At 59.6% G+C, this 19979-nt stretch overlaps 8 protein-coding genes across 8 annotated transcripts; all 8 read right to left on the reverse strand.

Annotated features, from left to right (window-relative positions):
* Positions 1-1736: 1736 nt before the first annotated feature.
* FTHS (formate--tetrahydrofolate ligase) lies at positions 1737-3605 on the reverse strand (the record flags this gene model as incomplete). Its single annotated transcript, XM_001684811.1, has 1 exon — positions 1737-3605. One exon carries the CDS (start codon positions 3603-3605, stop codon positions 1737-1739), a length of 1869 nt encoding a protein of 622 aa, XP_001684863.1.
* Positions 3606-5090: 1485 nt separating this feature from the next.
* LMJF_30_2610 (putative RNA-binding protein) lies at positions 5091-5741 on the reverse strand (the record flags this gene model as incomplete). Its single annotated transcript, XM_001684812.1, has 1 exon — positions 5091-5741. The coding sequence occupies one exon, from the start codon at positions 5739-5741 to the stop codon at positions 5091-5093; it is 651 nt and encodes a 216-aa protein (XP_001684864.1).
* Positions 5742-7346: 1605 nt separating this feature from the next.
* On the reverse strand, positions 7347-9506 carry LMJF_30_2620 (conserved hypothetical protein; the record flags this gene model as incomplete). The annotated part of the gene is made up of 1 exon (XM_001684813.1): positions 7347-9506. One exon carries the CDS (start codon positions 9504-9506, stop codon positions 7347-7349), a length of 2160 nt encoding a protein of 719 aa, XP_001684865.1.
* Positions 9507-10100: 594 nt separating this feature from the next.
* Positions 10101-11165, reverse strand: LMJF_30_2630 (putative replication factor C, subunit 2; the record flags this gene model as incomplete). Its single annotated transcript, XM_001684814.1, has 1 exon — positions 10101-11165. The coding sequence occupies one exon, from the start codon at positions 11163-11165 to the stop codon at positions 10101-10103; it is 1065 nt and encodes a 354-aa protein (XP_001684866.1).
* A 795-nt stretch (positions 11166-11960) lies between these two features.
* LMJF_30_2640 (conserved hypothetical protein) lies at positions 11961-14456 on the reverse strand (the record flags this gene model as incomplete). The annotated part of the gene is made up of 1 exon (XM_001684815.1): positions 11961-14456. The coding sequence occupies one exon, from the start codon at positions 14454-14456 to the stop codon at positions 11961-11963; it is 2496 nt and encodes an 831-aa protein (XP_001684867.1).
* Positions 14457-15814: 1358 nt separating this feature from the next.
* LMJF_30_2645 (conserved hypothetical protein) lies at positions 15815-16156 on the reverse strand (the record flags this gene model as incomplete). The annotated part of the gene is made up of 1 exon (XM_001684816.1): positions 15815-16156. The coding sequence occupies one exon, from the start codon at positions 16154-16156 to the stop codon at positions 15815-15817; it is 342 nt and encodes a 113-aa protein (XP_001684868.1).
* Positions 16157-17037: 881 nt separating this feature from the next.
* LMJF_30_2650 (conserved hypothetical protein) lies at positions 17038-17508 on the reverse strand (the record flags this gene model as incomplete). The annotated part of the gene is made up of 1 exon (XM_001684817.1): positions 17038-17508. One exon carries the CDS (start codon positions 17506-17508, stop codon positions 17038-17040), a length of 471 nt encoding a protein of 156 aa, XP_001684869.1.
* Positions 17509-18436: 928 nt separating this feature from the next.
* LMJF_30_2660 (conserved hypothetical protein) lies at positions 18437-19948 on the reverse strand (the record flags this gene model as incomplete). Its single annotated transcript, XM_001684818.1, has 1 exon — positions 18437-19948. One exon carries the CDS (start codon positions 19946-19948, stop codon positions 18437-18439), a length of 1512 nt encoding a protein of 503 aa, XP_001684870.1.
* Between the last annotated feature and the right edge of the window lie 31 nt (positions 19949-19979).

Below are 19979 nucleotides of genomic sequence, written 5' to 3' on the forward strand. Positions count from 1 at the left end.
GGCAAGCTGCTGCACGTTTCCGTGCCGTTCTCAGTGACCTACTCTCCACACCACCACAGCGGCTCGTGCCATGACGCGCATACGTCGGCAACTTGCTTTCGATCGGTGCGCGTATTATACTGTGCAAGGTGGAAGGGCGGAGTCCCTGGAGCAGTGCCTGCAGAGCTCACTTTGGATCGCTACTCTTTGTTGTCGTTTGTGTTGCGCGTACTTGCTTGTGCTTCGCTACCGTTTCACCGCGGATAGACAAAGCCGATCATCCTCCTCCTCTCCTGCAATTCGTTTGTCTGTGTGCAGATGCGTGCAATAGGTTAGAGGGGCGAAGTGCTCGTACATGTAGGCAAGAAAATGTGCAAGCATGCCTCGGACAGAAGAGGGAAATGGTAGAAGAACAAAAACGCTGTCTCGTGTGCACGTGCACATGGCGCCGATGCCGATGAAAGACCGCGCAGTGCCTGCCGTCCCTCCCTCGTTCACCTCTCCTCCCTCTTCATCAAAGCGCCTGCGTGCCTGCTCGGTGATGCAGGAAGAAGCACACCCATCCACTGTCGTGTGTGTGAAGACTACTCGACATCTGTGCTGCTTGGTGCACCTCACCGGCTACGGCGCGCACCCCTTCCCCCACCTGCGTTGAAATCGGAGGAGTGTGCAGGCAAGAGAAAAAGGGGGCGGTGCACCGGCCGCTCTTGCTCTCAGGCGGAGCCGTCGAGAGAGCACGCCGCAGGAGAAAAGTAGGATAGAGGCGTTTGCCCAGAGGGACACAGAGCAGAGGAAGTCGAAAAGGGGGAGGCCACCGCGACACCTCATGGTGACAGGACGAGAACGACAATCCGAAAGGGAGCAAGCGAAGCTTGACTACAGCAACACGGAAAAAAAGAGAACGAGCCAAAAGACGAGGGCACAAGGAGAGGGAGGAGGGCCACAACGGCATCGAGTGGGTGGTCTAAAGCACCCAATCAACGGAACAGCGACAGACAAGGCGTACGTATACGCAGACACACACAGAAGGACAGAGATAGGAGGGGGGGGGGAAGAGAGCGCATGCAAACGTATCTGATGAGAAAAAGAGAGCAGAACGCGCAAGACAGAAAAGAAAACGAAAGAAGAGAAAGGTTATGGGCAGCGAGGAGGCACCGTGGGGTAAACGTGGAAAAAGGGGGAGGGGTCAGCACTCCCACATCATGCGATAGAGAGGGAGGGGGAGGGGAGAGGGGGTGCCGGAACATTCAAAGTGAAAAAAATAATCGACAAGAGCTACGGTGGAGAAGAGCCACTGGCAGCTGACGAGGAAACTGAAGCAAAAAAAACGGAAGGAATGTGAGGAGAGAGCCATCCACCACTTTCTTCCGTTTTGGCTTGTGTGCATACAAGCGGAGTACACGAGAGAGGGAGAGAGAGAGGGAGGGAGGAAGGGCGAGAACGCGAACGTGCAGCACCACGCCGACGAACGTGAGTGTGGTTGTGTCATGTGCGTGTGATGACGGAGGGAAGCCTTTACCGTCAACCAACCTCTCATCGGTACATGGCACGCAAAGTAGAGTCCCCCCGCCCTCCCCCTCCATCCTCCTCCACTCCTCCAGTGTAGTTCTGTCTATCTGTGTTTGCGCGTAGGGCAGCGCCGCTCCTCCTCAAGCGCTCGCCCCGTGCGCCGCATTCCGCGCAAACCACTCACGGACGTACCGATACGAAGACGCAAACACCCGCTGGCCCATCACCAACCAAAACCGGCTTCCTTGTTACGAAAGACCCACAATCCTTCCCGTCTCGCAGTCGATGTCGATATTGTAGTACGCCGGTCGAGTCGGCAGACCAGGCATCGTGGAGATGTCGCCCAGCAGAGGAAACACGAACTTTGCGCCGCAGTTGACGCGGACGTCGCGGATGGGGACAGTGAAGCCGGTCGGCGCCCCACGCAGCTCGGGGTTGTGCGAGAAGCTGTACTGTGTCTTTGCCATGCATACAGGAAAGTCGCCGTAGCCCATCTTCTCGAAGTCCGCCAGCTTCTCCTCTGTGTCGTTGAGATACTCCACGCCAGCGGCACCGTAAATCTCGCGGCACACCGTCTCGATCTTCTCCTTGAGCGACGCGTTGCTTGGGTAAAGCAGCTGGAAGTTCGATGGCGCCGTCTCCGTGACGCGGATGAGCGCCTGGGCAAGACCGACGGCCCCAGCACCGCCCTTGGACCAGTGATCTGTGACCACAACATCCGCCGCGTCACCCTCCTGCGTCGCCAGCTCCTTCACCAGCGCCAGCTCCGCCTCCGTGTCGGTGCTGAACCGGTTCAGCGCCACCACCACTGGCACCCCAAACTTGCGAATGTTCTGAATATGCCGAACAAGGTTGCTCAGGCCGGCACGCAAGGCATCCGCGTTCTCCTTGGCAGCATCCTTTGGCTCCACACCGCCGTGGTACTTCAGTGCGCGCACCGTCGCCACGAGCACCGCCGCATCCGGCTTCAGCCCGCTCGTGCGGCACTTGATGTTGAAGAACTTCTCGCAGCCCATATCTGCACCGAAGCCGGCCTCCGTCAGCACAAAGCCGTCCGCACCGGCCAGCTTGAGGGCGATGCGGTCGGCGACGACGCTGCTGTTCCCGTGCGCAATATTGCCGAAGGGGCCGGCATGCACCAGCACGGGGGTGCCCTCCAGCGTCTGCATCAGCGTCGGCTCGACCGCATCCTTCATCAGCACCGCCATGGCCCCGGCACAGCCCACATCCTCAGCCGTCACCGATGCGCCCGTCTTGCTTTTGGCCACCTGGATCGCTCCCAGGCGCTGGCGCATGTCGGCCAAATCGTCCACGAGCGCCAGAATGGCCATCACCTCGGACGCGACCGAAATGTCGAAGCCGGTGCGCCGGCTGATGCCCTTCTCCGCCTTGCCCATCCCGATCTCGATGTCGCGCAGGAAACGGTCGTTGACATCGGTGACGCGGCGCCAGGAAATGGTGCCAGGGTCGACGTCCAGCCGCGCAAAGCAGACGCGCTCCTCCTCCGTCAGCGACTTGGGGTCTGTTTTGCGGATGCCGAGCTTATCGAGCCGCTTCTGCATAATCGGTGTGAACGTTTTCAGCTCGTCGGTGAGACGGCGGTAAAGCGCGGCGTCGTCCTGCGTCCGCTCGTGGAAGATGCGGGTGTCAAGCGCCGCGGCAAGGAGGTTGTTCGCTGCGGTGATGGCATGTATGTCGCCGGTGCCGTGGAGGTTAAAATCTTCCATTGGAATCACCTGGCTGTAGCCGCCTCCCGCGGCACCACCCTTGATACCGAAGGTCGGTCCTTGAGACGGTTGGCGAATGCACGCAAAGCAGCGTCGGTGTAGATGAGCACCGAGAGCCTGGGCGAGGCCGATCGTCGTGGTGCTCTTCCCTTCCCCCAACGGGGTGGGGTTCATGCCCGCCACCACGACGTACTTGCCGTTTGGACAGCCCTCCAAACGCTTCAGAACGCTCAGCTTCACCTTGGCGCGGGTGCTGCCATACGGGCTCAGCTCCGAAAGAAGTATACCCGCGGCCTCGGCGATACTCGTGATCGGCTGGGCATCGACACTTTGGGCAATGTCGATGTCAGCCGGCACCGGCCACACGCAGTGCAGCTTCCGGGTGGCCATGAGGAATACACGAGAAGAGTAGAGACAGCCAACTCCTTTCGTGTCAACGACAAAGGAGAAGAGCGGAGTTGGGGATGATCCTCTCTCAACCCCGCCTTCACTCGACCGCTGCTGTGGCGCTGCTAGGAGGAGGTGCACTGGAGAGTGCGTTCGAGTAGAAGCGCGCTAGTCGGGGAGGAAAGAGAGGGGGAAGGCGTTTGGGAAGCGGAGAGAAGAAGTATGGGGTGGCGTATCCCACACGTCGTTTCGTGTGCGTGTGTTCGTTGCGTTCCCTCTTTGAGCCTGAAACGAAGAGCGCGAAGAAGGTCGGAGAAAAGAGCCGAAAACGCAAAGGACAAGCGTTGATGGCACGCTGTCTATGGGGAGGAGGTGGGCCTGGGGCACGAAAACGAGGGGTTGGCGCGTCGAGAAATGGCAGCCATGACCGCGCCGTTAACCGTTCCGCGCACACACATGATATCAAGTACAGCGCGGAATCAGTTACGAAACAGAGAGAGGACGGGGACAAACGGGAGACAAGATCGCAGGGGAGAGGGTGGCAGACCAAGGAAGCATCAGTGTGTCCAAAGGCGCGCCTGCAAACGTCGTTTCGCACTACCGCCTACACACACCACAACGCACACACAGGGGAGACGAGAATGGCGTCGTCCCTGGCAGCCTACAGAGGTCAGGAAAGCTGTCGCTAGGGTGTGACGCAAGAATGGGCTGCTGCTGGCAAAAGACCAGCGACACCACCGCGTACCTGCTGCAGCCGTCAAGTACACGCTCCGCTGCCGCCGCCTCCTCACCCATTCCACCTCTTTCACCCCGTTGGCAACGCAGCACTTCCACAGAGACAACAGCAGCCGGGGGAGGGGGAGGGGGCATGTAAAGGGGAAAAGACATGCGGGAGGAAGTGCGTGATAAAGATGCGTGTACTGTACCAACTCGGCAGGCGTGCATCTCCGAGTGTGTGCGTACGCGCATGTGACTCACGTGCACTTTCAATTCGCTTTTCTTTGGTTGGCTTCTTTTATAATCGGTGTCTTCTGTTTTTTTTCTTCCACGTGCGCCTCCCTTGGGTGGTGTGTTTGAGTGGCACGTGCGTGAAGGTGTAGAGACACGGCAGCTCGTCACGTAGCGGGTGTTTCGTTGGCGCTCACCTTTACTGTTTGTTTCACTACGGTAGGCTTCAGTGGCATGGGTGTGCGCTGAGCAGGCGCACGTACCACTCACAGCACCACCGAGAGGGAGGGAGAGACACGGAGGGCTCGGAGAGTGGCAATATGTTCTCTTCTCACCCTTGCGGAGAAGTCGTTCATGAGTCTAACCCTAATCGGAGGTGCGGTCGCGTAAGGAAGAGCGACAAGGGCACTGCTCAAAGACTAAGATCTCGTCGTAGAATGCGTGTGCCAGCGCACACGACCGCACATAAGCAACATGTGCGCGTGCCCGCACCCCAGCAGTGAGGCGGGTCTGTGCTGCTTCGCACACTATAAACAGGTGCTAATAACCTCCGCGGCCACGCCCGCGACCGCGGCCGCCGCCACGGCCCATGTTATACGGGTTGAAGCCCTGGCTCATCATACCAGCCATCATGGCCAGCGCAGCCATCTGCTGCTGCATCGGGTTGCCCGCACCTCTACCGCGCAGCGCGTACGCACCGCCACGTGAGATGCCGCGTTGGAATGCGGGAATGTTGTCCCGCTTCATTGCCACCTTCAGTGGTTTCCCATGCAGCGACTGCCCATCCTTGAGGATAGCAGCGTGTGCCTGCCCTTCAGTTTCAAACTCGACGTAAGCAGTGCCTTTCGGGTTGCCCTGACGGTCCTTCAAGACCGTCACGCGCGTGATGGCACCGCAGGAGGCGAAAAAGACGCGCAAATCCGCGTCCGTGGTCCTCAAGTCAAGGTCGCCGACAAAGATAGAGGTGTTCGTCTTGGACTGCCCGCTGGTTGCTGCCGCAGCAGCAGCCGTCTTGCGTGTGCCCTCGTCCTTGGCGGCCGACTCCTGCAGTGCCTTGAGCTGCATGTCTTCCTGCAGGCTGTCCACCTGCCGCTTCATCTCCTCCAGCTCCGCCTCAGCGTCCATGTCGACGCTGAACTGGTCCTCTGCAGAGATCATCTCGCCGCCGTGGTCACCTTGGTTGCTAGACATGATTCTCGCTTCACGCTATAGATGTCTCCTCTGTTGCTTGCGACCGCACCGTTGAACAGCGGCACACACGCAAGGAGGAAAAGAAAGAGTCACCCTCGCGTGCTGCGACTGCGGATGTAGAGAGAAGTCTGAGCCAGCGAGTGGGGACGGGGTGTGAGGGAGGTGTGTGTGTGTGGGGGGGGGGGATAACAAGCAAACAAAAAGGTGGAGTTTCAAGAGAAGGAGGGGTGAGACGACGGGGCCTGACAAGGAGGAAGGAACACCAATAAGAGCGAAAAAAAAAGAGGGAGAGAACCTCCTAGTGAAATATACGCATGTGCGTGTGCGTTCATGTGTGAGAAGCGCGCGAGTGGAGCGTGGGGGGTGAGGGGGGCACAGCAGGAAAGAAGAGGAAAAGGACATGGGTCGGTGTGTGGATGATTGAAGTGGAAGCGAAGACGGTGGCGAGGAGGGGAAGCGAGAGCCGTCCCTCGATTTCTCGCGGTTTCTTTCTCCCCTTTCTTTTTCTAATCGAATCGCTAGGTGACTCGATGATATTCATCTAACGAGCGTGTGCTGATGGCTTTCACGTCACTTCACGAAGCAACAGAAATGATGCCTCGGACGTAGAGGAGGTTTGTGCATTCCTTGCGTTGGGGGAGAGGCTCGGTCAAGTGAAACTGAGACCCTCGGTACATGAAAAGTGAAGCACAAGCGCAGAGAAGGACGAGAAACTGAAAGAGAAACAGAGAATCAATGTGCCAGAGCCGCGCAGCAAACGACCAAAGGCAAGAGGACAACCAAATCGAAGAATGGAGAGAGACCTGAAGCGTTTAAGCGAAGAGAGAGGCTATAAGACATGTGATAGAGAGCGCACAACGAGAGTGTGCCCGTGTTCCAGTGGTGTTTGCATTACTGTGTGTGTGTGTGTGTGTGTGTGGTGTGTGTGTGTGTGTTTGTCGAGAGGAAGAAGTCCCAGCTGTGCATGCGTTCCATGCCGTAGAGAAATCTGCATCTATACATCGATACATATATACCTCCATATATATACATATGTATATATATGTATGTACAGATGTATATAGAGCGATGTATATGCGTCGAGGTGCCGAGAAAATGAGCACACAAACGCTGTGCCGAGTACGAGAGGGTCACGTGCAACGGCAACGACAAAACAGAAGCGAAGAACGTAAGGGGAGCGGAGAGGTCATCACAGCACGGAGGGGATGGAAGAGGGAGGGAGGGGGGAGTCGAGCGGCGAAGGCAAGGAATGTGAAATGCGCGCATCGCCTCCTTCGCTCAGCAGTAAAACAAGACAAGGAAACAAAACAGCATTAAAAGAGTGACATCATGACTCGTGCAAGAGTATGCCGTCGGGTCGCTAAACCGAGTCCCTTCTTGGGTTTTTCATGGACCCGCCCTTTCCCGCTTCACCGCCACAATTGCGAACACACCCACGTCGTGGTGCCTGGGAGGCGAGGGAAGAGCGGCGGTGGATACCAGACGCTGCTCACAGGTGGGCTGCAGCACAAGAATCGGTGAAACGCGGTGAAGCATGCGGGAGAGAGGTGGGGACACAGACGCGCCAAGACAAAACCAGGGCTACCAACGAGCGAGGACCTTTCCCTACTGCGTCTTGTACATCGACTGCAGCTGTGTGATGAGGTGGTCATCCATGATGCGCCGCTCCCAGTACTCCTCCTCCACAAAGCGGCCCATCTTCTTTTGCTGCGGCGGGGGCGGCTGTCGCTGCAGATCGACCACGAATCTCTCTGAGCCCAACCCGGCTCGACGGCTTCTGTCGCTGTACGTCGTTCCGGCGCCCATGCTTGAGGCCACGGCGGCCCTGTGTCTGCGCTGCAGGTGCTTTCGCTGGCCCACCGTGCGACTGCCTGCCTTGCCTGGAGCCTTGGTTGCGCCCACGAGGTGGGTGCTTCGCGACAGAGTCGGGTACTCGCTCTCGTTGTGCGCTGCCGCAGCACGCTTCTCAGCCGCTGCAGCATGCATGGCCGCGTCGATCGCGTCGCTATCGGTGGAGTACGCAACCTCTGTGTGTCGCCACTCCATGTCCTCCTTTAAGACGGGCACCGACAGCTGGGGAAGCACGGGAAACGGTCTAGCTTGCTGCTCACGTCCATACTCATGCGCGTAGTCGCTCTTCAGCCCCTGTGGTGGAACCTCGCTCGCCGGAATCAGCGCGGCGTCGTGAAGTCGCTCATGGTAGTCGACAAGGAAGAGCTCCTCGTACAAGCGCAGCGAACGGGTGTGCTGCGGCAGTTGGCCCTGCATCTGCTGATCGGCCACCCGCAGCAGGTTCACCCGCGCTGTGTTGGCGTCATCCGGAGGCTCACCCGGCAGGATGCGTGCGTGCATGACGATCAGCTTCTGCTGGTCCGACAGCTGTTCAAAGAGTTCGTAGTCCCGCAGACGTGCGCGCAGCGCCGCCCCGTACTGCAGGAAGTCTCGGAAAGTCAAGGACAACTTGCCTCCGCAGTCCTCCCACAAGAAATCCGCCCCCTCTCGAAGCGACACGCCGCACGGCGTGAACATCAACAGTAACTCGTGCAAATCCTCCACGCTCACAGAGTCTTTGTTCTTGGCGATGGCACAGAAGAGACGTCGACACATCTGCAAGGCAGCGCTCTCTTTCTCACCACGCTGAACTTCACGTTGAACGTCTGCGAAGTCGATCCGCTGAAACATATTCCGCAGGTGGAACCCGAACGAGTTGCGATCCACGTGGTCGACCAGGCCCTTCATGGCGCCCCCAGCTGTTGAGTACTGCGTCAGGTACGATGCCTCGGTCGGCACAACGGCCCTTGCCGTCGCAGACCCCGCCACGCTCAACGCGTTTGACGCATGACTGACAGCTGGCATCGAACGAGACGTGGAGGCGGTTTTTGACACCTTCTTGGGTGCGGTGCACGGTTTTGCGCTGGAGCTGCTACTACGCAGGCGGGACTTGCCCTTGGAACCGACATCGATGGGCGGTAGCACCTCGTGCTGCGCCGCTCCCGTCGTGCTTACCCGTGACGCGTTCCGCTTCGTCTCCGGCGACCGATCGGGTATGTGGCAGTGCACCACGACGTGGGCTGGCGTCTGGCGCGGCAACGAGGAAGAAGAGGCCACGCTGAGCGCGTAGGCCCTGACGTAGTCGTCGGAGGTTAGATGGAGTGACCTACAGGATCTGTCTTTCGCCTCCCACGCCTTCTGCCGCGCAGTCGCTGCACCGTTGTGCGACACTGCCGGCACCTGCGTCCCGCCCGAGAAGCGGTGCGGTGCTACCGGCGCACCGGAAGACCCCGCTTCGCCAACCGAATCCTGCGCCGATGAAGCGGAAGCGCCGGTTAAGCGGTTCTCTGATGCGACGGTGCCACCGTGCTTGGAGGAGGGACGCTTCCCTGCACGTTGGTAGACGACTCCCTCTGCCGCCTCGCCGTGGGCCTCCTCGGCTTCCGCGTAGTCCGGGTGCACCTTCCCCTTTTCAGACAGCGACTGTTGTGAAAGGCTCATGAGTGCCGCCATGGCGCCAGTGGTCGCTACTGCAGGCTGTGAAGCAGGCACAGACGTCTCTTCCGGAGTGCCACTGCCGCTCACGGGGGCATTTTCTCCCCCCGTGCCCTTAGGATCGCGGTCTGAAACACAGCTGCTGGGGGAGCTGTGCGAAAGCACCTCCGACTTCGATGCCGTGCGGTCGGCGTTGCTCTCCTCCTCACGCGGGCAGCTGGACGATTGCGGCTCATGCGCCTCCGGCTTGTCCGTGACGTGACACACGTGCAATTCCATGGCGGACAGCTCCCTTGACAGTCTTGGAAGGCGTATATGTTTGCAGATATATATATATATGTGTGTGTGCGCGCACCTGTACCTCGAAATGTGCGTGTGACGCCCTTTTCCTGGCAATCCCCGCTAACGGCCCTGCCTACAGCATTAACAGGTACGGGAGAAGAGAGAGAGAGGGGGGGGTGAGGGGAATAGCAACGCAGGCTCCTCCATATGGAAGCCAGGCGCTTCCGTGGGAGGTGGTGGAAGAATCTGGAATGAGACGGTGATTCCTGCGCACACCCATCTTCCTTCTCATGGTCTTTTCAAGCACCCGAGCTGTCCTGCACGCGCACACACACGCTTGCTTGCATTCATGCATCCGCGCAGACGAGGACGTGGACACACCAAGATGGAGAGATAGACACGTCCCTCCCTTGTGCTCGTGCTGTTCTGCTACATTGTAAGTCGACTGTCTATGACGCCCTCGAACGTCTTCCATTGGCGAAGACTGCCAGTGGTGCAGCACTCGCAGTTGAACCCATGCACGCGCACGCGCCTGCGCATGTATCCTTCTGTTTCTTCCCATGTGGCTTCAATTCACTTCCGCTGGCTTCTTTATGCGGAGCACACAGCGCTTCCAATGTCGAGCAGCTGCAGATAGTCGTCTCCCCCGTCGGCAAGGCGCCGCTCGGTCTGACACAGCTTTAGCATAATCTTGCCGCGCTGGGCCGAGTTCAGCGGACACTCGGCGCTCACAAGGTAGTGCTGCATCTGAAGCAGCACCTGTGCGGCGGCGAAGCCCTCCGCAACCAGCCTGCGCGATGCCTGGATCACCTCCTCTAAGCGGTGAGAGAACAGTGCGCTGAGGTATTGCTGCATCACGTCCGCCGGCACGCTGCCGGATACGGAGACGAAGTCCTCCTTCGACAAGTCGTCCCCCTTCGCCTTTTGTGCCGACTGAAGGTGCATAATGGCGAGACGGAGATCGCCGCCACTTACCGTGTCCAAGGCGTGGAGAGAGGCTGGTGAGAGGGTGATGCCCTCGGCTTGGGCCACGTACTCGATACGGTGATAGAGGGCACTCTTTACAAGCGGTTTGAAGCGATACTTGGCACATCGGCTCGCGATTGGATCGATGATGCGGCTTACGTAGTTGCAGAGGATGCAAAAGCGGGTCACATCGCTAAAGTCCTCCATCATGCGCCGCAGAGCAGCCTGAGCATCGGGGAGCAGTGCGTCGGCCTCGTCGAGAATGATGAGCTTAAAAGGTGGAACGGGGTAGACTTTTCCATCCGACTGGGTGACGCTGCTGCCGCTACTCGAGACAGCGCCTTGAGCAAAGATTTTCACCTTCTCCCGGACCACGCTGATGCCACGGTCGTCAGAGGCGTTCAGCTCGCGCACCCGACTTCGGATGTAGTCGGGGCCAAACAGCTCGTGCGCCACGGCGAGGATGGACGTCGTCTTGCCCGTGCCAGGTGGGCCGTGAAAGAGAAAGTGAGGCATGTTGGCCCCCTCCTTCAAGCACGCGCGGAGGGCGCCAACGGCCTCATCCTGCGCCTCCACCTCTGCCAATGTGCGTGGCCGATACTTCTCCACCCACGGCGCGGCAGCGCCGGCGGTGTCGGACGCGCCCTCCGTCTTGGCCCTCTTCTGCGCAGGTTGTGACGACGAGCTCATGAGGTAGCGCGTGCACGTGTTTGAGGGTGTGGGATGTGTTGTGTGGAGAGGCGTGAGTATCACTGGACGTGCGCGACGAAGAGGAAAGCAGCGCAGATGTATCGAGTTCTTCCTCCTGGCTCTTCTTTACCCGTTCTCCGTCGAGAGCGCGTTGCGCTAGGAAGTACCTTTCGACTGCAACGGATCGCGAACGAAAGCAGTCAAGCAAAGGCCAGGCGATGCCATGGGAGCGAGGAGAACATCAAGGAATGACAAGAGCAAGAGAGAGAGCGATGGTGCGTGGGCGAGAGCATGCACAGACGCCCTCAGGCGCTTCTTTGCAGGCTTGAGGTTCGGCAACCGGTCGCGCAGTGTTGACGAGCGCCGCCTCTCAGCCCTAAAACTGCCGGCACGACGCGCACGGGACGGTTGTACACAAGACAGCGTGAGATCGGGGGCGGGGGGGGGGCGAAAAGAAAGAGGGGGGCTAACCAGACTCACAAAGATATGCGCACCTAATGGACGCACGGGTGTCTCGCCACCACGCACGGAGTAGCACGCGCGAAAAGAGGCAGTTTCCACAAAAGACATCCGTACACGATTCACAGCAAAACGAGCCCCGTCGACGAGAAAACTCTGAAAGAGCTGTACATCACTATAGCCAGTACACACTGCATGCAGAAGTAGCTGCAGTAGCAAGGATAGCATGTGCATTCGCAAGGAGCGACACCACCACCGACGCAGACTCAACTCGACTTGGCCACGTCCTATCCTCTGCTCACCACGATTTGCCACCAGCGTACCTGTCTCTTATCTTCACAACCCCAACGCACCTTTGTTCTCTTCGATTTTTCGGCGCAGGGACTGACTGATGCGCGGCGCGTTTGACCCCGCGGCTGCGGAGCCGCTTGAGCAATTCGGGGACACGAGACCCCGGTAGGCGGCCTCACTGTCGTGGCCAACGTGGTTTCGCAAGGAAAGAGGCACGAGTCGGTCGGAGCTAGGCAGCGCCGCACCACGAGGCGGCGGCAGCACACCCTCCTCCTCCGCTGCAGCTGTGCGATCAGCATGGGGTGTGCGGCGCCGCGCGGATGTGAGCGTTGGAAGGAGAGGTTGATGCCCCCCATTCGAACCGGCAGTGATGGCGGTGACGTGCCCGGCGCCGCCCCCGTGGCCACCCATGCCACTCTCAAGCGGTGGCGCATGCGTCGCCAAGGTATTCCTAGACACGACACTACGTTGGGGCGACTCCCCGGCCGCCGCGCGCTTTGCTGCGCTTGTCGGAGTCGCGTTGTGGCCGCCAAGAAAAGCCTCGGCGTCGTAGATGCTGCCAAGGCGCGTCTTTGCCCGATGAGATGAGACGTTGTGTGTACGAGCTTGTCCGGCAGCAACGTTAGATCTCGGGCTGAGACCACCGCTGGGCGAGAGACTACGTCGGCCCGCGGCGGAGCGCGTAGGGCCCTGCACCTCCACCATCGCGCGGCCGTGAGGCACCGCGTACGCTGTGCTATGCTGGCATGTAGGGGACCGAGCGGTGACACGAAGCTCAGCAAGAGCAGCAGTGGCGGTGCCTTCGCTATGCTTAGTCGACGGTCTACTTCCCGCCGCCGCGCCCGCATCGGTCGCACCCGACTTGTTTTGACGACCACGACCTCCCCGGTCGGCCGCCGCCGCATCGCGTTGAGGAAGTTCGCTTCGGCCGGCCCCAAAGCTCATTTGGCGGCCGCGACCTCGCATGCTGCCTAGCAGGCTACGCTGCGATCCCGCAGAGAAGGTGGAGCGAATTGAGGAAACAAAGGTGTCCGCCTCGAAGAGGAGGTTCTCCAGCGCTTGAGGACCGCCAAGAACGGCTGGCTCAACCTGAGGCCGCTCCTGCTGCAGAAGGACCTCGATGCGCTCATCAGCGATATGCAGTAACCTGTCGCTCCCCCTCGGAGACGTGGCAGGGGCCAGCACGCGCAGCACGGAGCAGAGCGCGCGCGCCATCTTGCGGCTCGGTGAGTCGCCGTTTGCTACGTACTTGACGGCGACGGGGCCTAGAAGGTGCACCAACTCTCGCATTCGCTCGGGAAGCTTCTGGTGAGCTGCCACAACGCACAATGCCAAGTAGCCCAGGCACTTTCGCCGCAGCTCCGTCTGTGCGCCACTGGAAAGGGCCGTCAAGAGCGTCTTCACCACATTTGGGTGTCCATGGCTTTGGATGGCGATGGCGCGTAAGGCCGCGTCGGTCGCCGAGGAGATGACGGCAATCGTGACATAAATCCCCTTCGCCAAACTCGACACCCACTGCGAGAGCGCGCCACTGAAGGTAGCCGGATTCGTGCTGCACGTGCCGCGACGAACGTCCTCGATGAACACCGGCTCTGGTGAGAGGCGCTGCATCAGCATGATGATGATGTCGCACCCAACACGGCACAGCGCTGACCGCTTTTCTGCGGCCAAGAGCGACAGCGTCGACGACACCGCATCCACGATGCCCTCGGCGTGTTGTGCAAAGTACTCGGCTGGGACTATTGCTATCCAGTCAAGGAGCACCTGGGACGCCTTGAGGCGCTTGGTTGCACCTCCGCTTATGGGGGACACATCGCTTGCAGCGGCACACTGCTTCTTCAGCTCTGGTATAAAGGAAGACAGCGGGCTCGGCAGCGCTGTCGGCTCGTTCTCCAGTGGGGCGCCGTCGTCGCCGAGCGTGGGCAGCTGCATACTCGGGGTTGTCGAGGAGAAGGTATCTTGAAAGGTTGCCCACGAAGCCGCCATCGACGATTCCCCGTCGCCCAGCAATGAGGACAGCGAGTGCGGGTCCTCGGCCATGTAAAGCGCATACAGCTTCCCTGTGTTGTGGTGCGCGCGACTTTTGATGAAGTCGAGGTACTCGACCGCCTCGCAGACGCTCTTCTCGGCTGTTTTGAGATCGTTGCCGTCCTCCACCTTTACACGGAGCGTGTTGCGCAGGTCGCGGCTGAGCCCCACGTACACCATCAGCTCCGGATTCGGGAGCTCCTTGCACAGCCTCGGGGCGAGCTCAATCGCTTTAGAGCGCGGCAATACTTTGGCCTGGTGCATGGGGACTGCACCGTCTTGATGCTGTCGGTCAAAGTTCACGGTGCCACCGACGCTGATGTGCATGAACGCCTGAAAGACGGTCTCTGGTTCCACGCTGAAACGCTCCGCTAAGGTGCGCAGCGACCCAAAGTAGTGCTTGTAGTTGCGCATCATGTCCATGAGCTGCACGAGATCTTGTGGGTTCTTCGGGGGCTGTCGCAACGAGGTGTGCAGCTCCATCTGACGCGTGAGAAGCGTGTCAACGTCCATTTTGGCTGTTGGGTAGAGCTACAAGGGGGGGGGAGGGGAAGACAGCGCGCAACGTAATCGAGCGAAAGAAGGAGAGAGGAAGAGAGCGAAACAGGCGAATCGCTGCAGTGACGCCGTTGCCTGGCGTGTGTGTTGAGATGTCTGTTGTGCCAGTTGTGGGAGCAACAGTGCAGGTGCCTGTGCAGGGAAATGTGTCGTGCGCAAACTACCACGACGAGCAAGCAATCGAGATGTGTTTGCTTCCCACTACGAACACCACCACTCGTGCCAACGCCACAGAAGTGGAGACAGACAGACACACAGACACAGAGAGAGAGAGAGAGAGAAAGCACCAACGCGAGAGCAGAGCCCAACACACGGCAGGGAGAGGGAAGAAATGGGAAGGGGACGAAAGTAGACTAGGGAGCGCGTACACCCTCTCCTCCTCTCTCGATTACTTGAGCTCACGAGTGGCTGTATGCCGTCTATGGGCAGCAGGCACTGTGCGTAACGAAAAACAGAAAGGAAAGGGGGGAGAAGTGAGGATCGCCACTTGGGCTCGAGTTGGATTTTCGCTGAATGTGAGACCTGGTGGGTCTTTTGTGCAGTGTCCGTCTGTGCCGCCTCTTCCGTGGAGATGCGTGTGAGCGGGGAGAGAGAGGGGCGGGAAGCAGGCATGAGGAGCGGATAAGCCTAGAGGCACACGCGTTATGTTATTCAATCATTGGAGGAGAAAAAGGCGAAGGATGGAAAAGGAGGGGGTGCGGAGGTGAGTGAGGACGCCAAGGAGAGAACAGTGGTAGAATGCTGATGAAAGAAGAGGGGCGAACAACCGCGACGATGGCCTCCGTCATGGGAGCCAGCAGGTAAGCTGCAGCCACGCAAAAGAGAGGAGGGAGGATGATAGCGGCAGCACCCGCCTGCGTGGCGTTGCGGCACGCAGGCGACACTCGTCCGACGAACAAAGGGAGAAGGTCGATCCACACGTGATTGGCTGGCTTTGCTGTTGCTGCCCAAGCCGCTGCCGTGATTTCTGTGCAACCAGCGCGCACAACGTCAACGGCACTGGCAGCAGAACGGGTGGTCCCTCAAGAGGAAGGAGGGAGAAGGAGAGCCGGCTTTGCGCCAGCATTTGGTAGTGTGTGCGCGATGCGCATGCGCTACAAACGCCGTCACGAAATGATGCGGCAGCAGAGCACTGCTGCCCCCACTGAACCGCCTCCCTTCCGAGTCCGTCCCACACGGAAAACAAGAAAAAGGGCAAGGGTAGGCAGCACCCGTACGCTCAGGCGCGTGATGGCAGCTTGCGTTTCAGTGGCTCAACGCAAAGTCCCCCGGTAGCGTGCGGTGTGACTCTCTCGAAAGGGGTGGGGGAGAGCCTAGCAAACACCGCTCCCGCCGCTTTGGGTGTGCGACGCCACAAAGAGCGCAGCAGACCAAGCATCACCGCCGTGCGTCATCAACAGCGACTCCTCCTCGCCCTCCATCGAGTCCGAGAACCCAGTCGATTCTAGCGGTCCGCACCACAGAGGAGCAGTGTGCATCGGTTTACCTCCGCGGCCGACCTCGCTGAACGCCCGGAGCGGCATGAGGTACTTAAGCTCTGCGACGTCTCGTGGTACAGAGGGAGGAAAATCGCACAGCTGCGGAAACACACGACCCGCCATCTGAGCACGGCGGAACGCCTCCGTCATCACGTCATCCCAGGGGCACTGCACCATCCGGCGGCGACTGCAGGGGGAAGGGAGGGAGTGTTGGCGGGCTGCACCGGAGGCCGAATGAGGCACACAGGGGTGTAGACGCGCCCCACGAGCCGGCAGAGTCGGCTGCAGCTTTTGGTGGGGGAGGGGGAGGGGGAGGAGGGGAAGGAGGCACTCCGCAGAAGAGAAGCAGTCCAGCTCCCGCCACCTCTATCGGTCGCCCTTGTAGCCACCGTGTGAGACAGGGAAGAGTAAAAAAAAACGTGGAGAGGGATGAAGGGAAAAACGGGTGTAAATGCTTGCAAGCGTGAATAAGTGAGCAGCGGTAAGGAGAGCGTGCAAAGTCAGGGAAGGGAACGATGACGACGCCACACACGCGTGCGCCACCTCCCATCCTCACCCATCTTTCCGTATCCATGCGGGCTTTATCATGTGCACACTCCGCGTAGGACGTTCGATGACGTGAAGACGGATCTGACCAGCTTCCTTCATCGTTGAAGCCACGCCACGCTAGCACGACATGCAGCCGCAACACTGCAACGGGAGGGAGGGACCACGACGGTCATCTGTACTTTCCCGAGGAGAAGCACAGTGTTTCTTATTTTTTATATACTTCGCATCGTCACTTGACGTGTAAGCGAGGAGAGAGGCGGGAGGGGGGACACACCGAAGTGTGAGTGCCACTGAAGACAGCGAGCACAGTAGACAGAGGAGGCCAGAGCGTACGCACATGCACATGCACGCAAAGGCAGTGGGAGCTACAGTACATGGAAAAGAGCTTCTCCCTCAACCTCCGTAAAGAGCAGAGAGGGAGGGAGAGGGAGGTGGCAAACGCAGAAACGAAGCGCAGGCAAAAAAACGCCGCACAACCGCGACAAGGTCGGTGGAGTGGGGATCAGCCACTACAGAATCACCTCGACGTTATCGGTGACGGTGACAGAATGCTGTCCTGCACCCTGTCCGTCAGCGCCAAAAGTGGTGCCTGCGAGCGATTCGCCGGTGTTCTCGGGCGCTAACTCCGGCGCAGCAGCGGCAACTGGCGCCATCGCCTCTTCGACATCCTCCCAGATTGTTTCGCCCTCGGCCGTCTTGCCCTTCGAGTAGGCAATCCACAGCTCTGTGCCATCATCGGAGATGCTAGCGCTGAATAGCGTCGACTCGTCGCTGAGGCGCTGGGTGCCGTAGTAGAGGCACATGGTGTAGAAGGTGCGGCTCGTCAACTTCTCGATGCGCTCCTTGATGGCCTGCACGGTGTCCTGCTGAAAGTCGCAGTACAAGAAGATCGTTCGGCGATGCCGTTTGAGGCGCAGATAGTTGAAGGGGACAACAGCGGCCGTGCTAGCCGCTCCGCCTGCAGCGTACGATGTAGTCATGACCAGCTGAAGAGGCGACAGTGGTGACAGGGATGTGGGAAAGAAAAGGGACGTGTATGTGACGAGTTGTGCAGGTGTACCTCACGGGGTCCGTGCTGGAGAGCTTGCTTGCTTCGCAAAAAGGAGAGAAGGAAAACCACTGCACACCGTGCAGTGGAGAAGCGAAGGTGAACTTTTGGTGTGGGCGAGGACTCGCATGAAAGCTGAAGGGGGGGGGGGGCACGGAGCGGGAAGAAGGACGTCTTCTGGAAGATTATAGGGAGAAGAGAAACCTCGATGAGCAAGGTGGAGCATCCTCTCTCCGCGAGACACATACGCAAGCAGCAAGACACACAACTCATACAGTGATGCAATGCTGAAGCGATCCCATGACACACGAAAAAAGTCACCTTAGTAGAAGGCGGTCCACAGAACAGGTGCGGAAGTGTCGGTGCGGGTCTCTGTGTGGGGGTCTGTAACCCCCACCGTTGCCTATGGAGCGATGCGCAGTTATTTTATGCGTGCACAGCCGCCCTCATTGCTTCCGCTGCTCTCTTCTTCGCCTTTGCCTCCACTCTGTGTGATACGGGGGGTGTGACGGCAAACCCGCCGCACGAATTCAAGCACCTATCGAACAACCGCATCCACCACAGCGCCACGGACGCGACACCAAGACGGACAACACAAACAAACAAGCAAAAAAACGGCGCCGAAGTCCGACCCTCGAGCACCACACTACGCCCATCCGGACCATACGACCGAAGGTCGACGCCGAAGCTGCGGCGATGATCGTAGGCCAGCGAGGCGGCGCCTCTGGCTCTTCCCACCCCCCGCCCAACGCCTGTCGGCCCTACTCCCCATCATGTGTGTTGTGCAGTGTACGGCGAAGCCGTTTGTTGTATGATTAGTTTCGACGCTTCCTCGCTCGTTTCTTCCCCTCAAGGGCCCTCTACGCCTCAAACGCGTCCGCCCGAATATACTTCTCGAAGTTTTTCTCCGCATCCCGGAACATGCGCTGGGAACGGACGCCGCTGCGGCGGTACGGATTACCCATGTCATGAACCACGCGGTTCACGCCGGGCTGCACCTCCTTCTCACGACCGATCGGTGCGTTGAGCTCATACTTGAAGTCACGGTACACCTGATGGATCGTGGGCGAGTACCGCAGCAGCTCGTCCGGCGTCGGCGCATTTGTGAGCACCTGCGCGCGGCGCTTCCAGTGACCGCGCATGGTGTGGATGCGGCCGGCAAAGTCGCGCATGTTAAAAAACTTCTTGTCAATGAGCTCCTTGCGCTGCTGTAGAACCCGCATCACGCCGGCACGATCGTTGCGCGCCTGATAGAACACTTCTGCTCTCTCCAGGCACTGGTCCGCCAGTGCGAAGACGCGATCGTAATCAAAGGGCGAGAAGTACACGAACTTCTCCTCGAAGTTGAGGTTGAAGCGGCGGCCTAGGCGGGGGAGTAGACGCAGCATCTTATGTGACTGACCCGAGTTGTGAAACATGTCGACGAGGGCGACAGCCTCCTCGAAGACGGTGCCCGCGGCTGCGTCACTCATTGCTTCTGAAGTGAGGCCCAGCTCAAAGAGCGCCTCCACAATCAGCTCCAGCGGCGGTTGGACAGCGCTGTCAAGCATCTGCAGCACAGCTTCGCAGTTTGCCTTGCTGCTGGTCAGCCGCCCCGTTCGACGAAAGGCGCCGGCGAGCTTGAGGCGGATGCCAGCCACCTGCGGATGATCTTTAGGGTAGGCCAGCTCATACGCCTTCGCCACCACACCGTAGTACTCTAAGGCCTCTTGATGCAGACCGCCTTCTGTGAGGTAGTCGCCTTGCAGCTCCAGCTTCGCCACCTCACCGAGGGGAACGTACGGGCGCCTCGGGGCGAGGCCCGCCTGGGGCGCCACCGCACGGGATTGCTCGTTCGCATGCACAAGATCAGTGCTGTCCACATCCCCCCAGGTGACCACATCTAGTGACGCAGTCGTCGCAGGGTTGCCAGACCCCGAGCTGCTCGGCGCAGCCGCCTGCTGACCCTTGCGCGCTGCGGCCAAAGAGACGCCGCGTGGCAACCGCTCCAGCGGCCGCGCCAGCTGATTGGGGAACAACTCGCCCTTGAAGTAGGAAGTGTAGAGGCGCGTGATGAACCGTGCTTGGCAGCGTAGGGCGCCTACCGAGGAGGACGGCTGCAGCACTGCGCCAACGGCCGCGCGCATCTGCTTTCGCGGCGAATGGATGGGGAGGGGGAAGTTCGGAAGGAGGAGAAAGAGAAGAGGGCTTGGGTAATGGGTACGGACAAAGAGGGAGAGCGCGTCTGTTGCCAGCAGCACAGACGCTGTAGAGCGCCTTCTTCTCGTTGCTGCTTTGCGAGAGCAACAGGAAGGACGCAGGGAGAGTGAGAGGGGGGGGAGGGACACGAGGAGGATGAAGCGCTGCGACACATCAAACACGCGGGTGCACATGCAGAAGGAGAAAAGGGAAGAAAGCACATGA

Source organism: Leishmania major, chromosome 30, assembly GCF_000002725.2.
Source record: "Leishmania major strain Friedlin complete genome, chromosome 30".
NCBI lineage: Eukaryota > Euglenozoa > Kinetoplastea > Trypanosomatida > Trypanosomatidae > Leishmania > Leishmania major.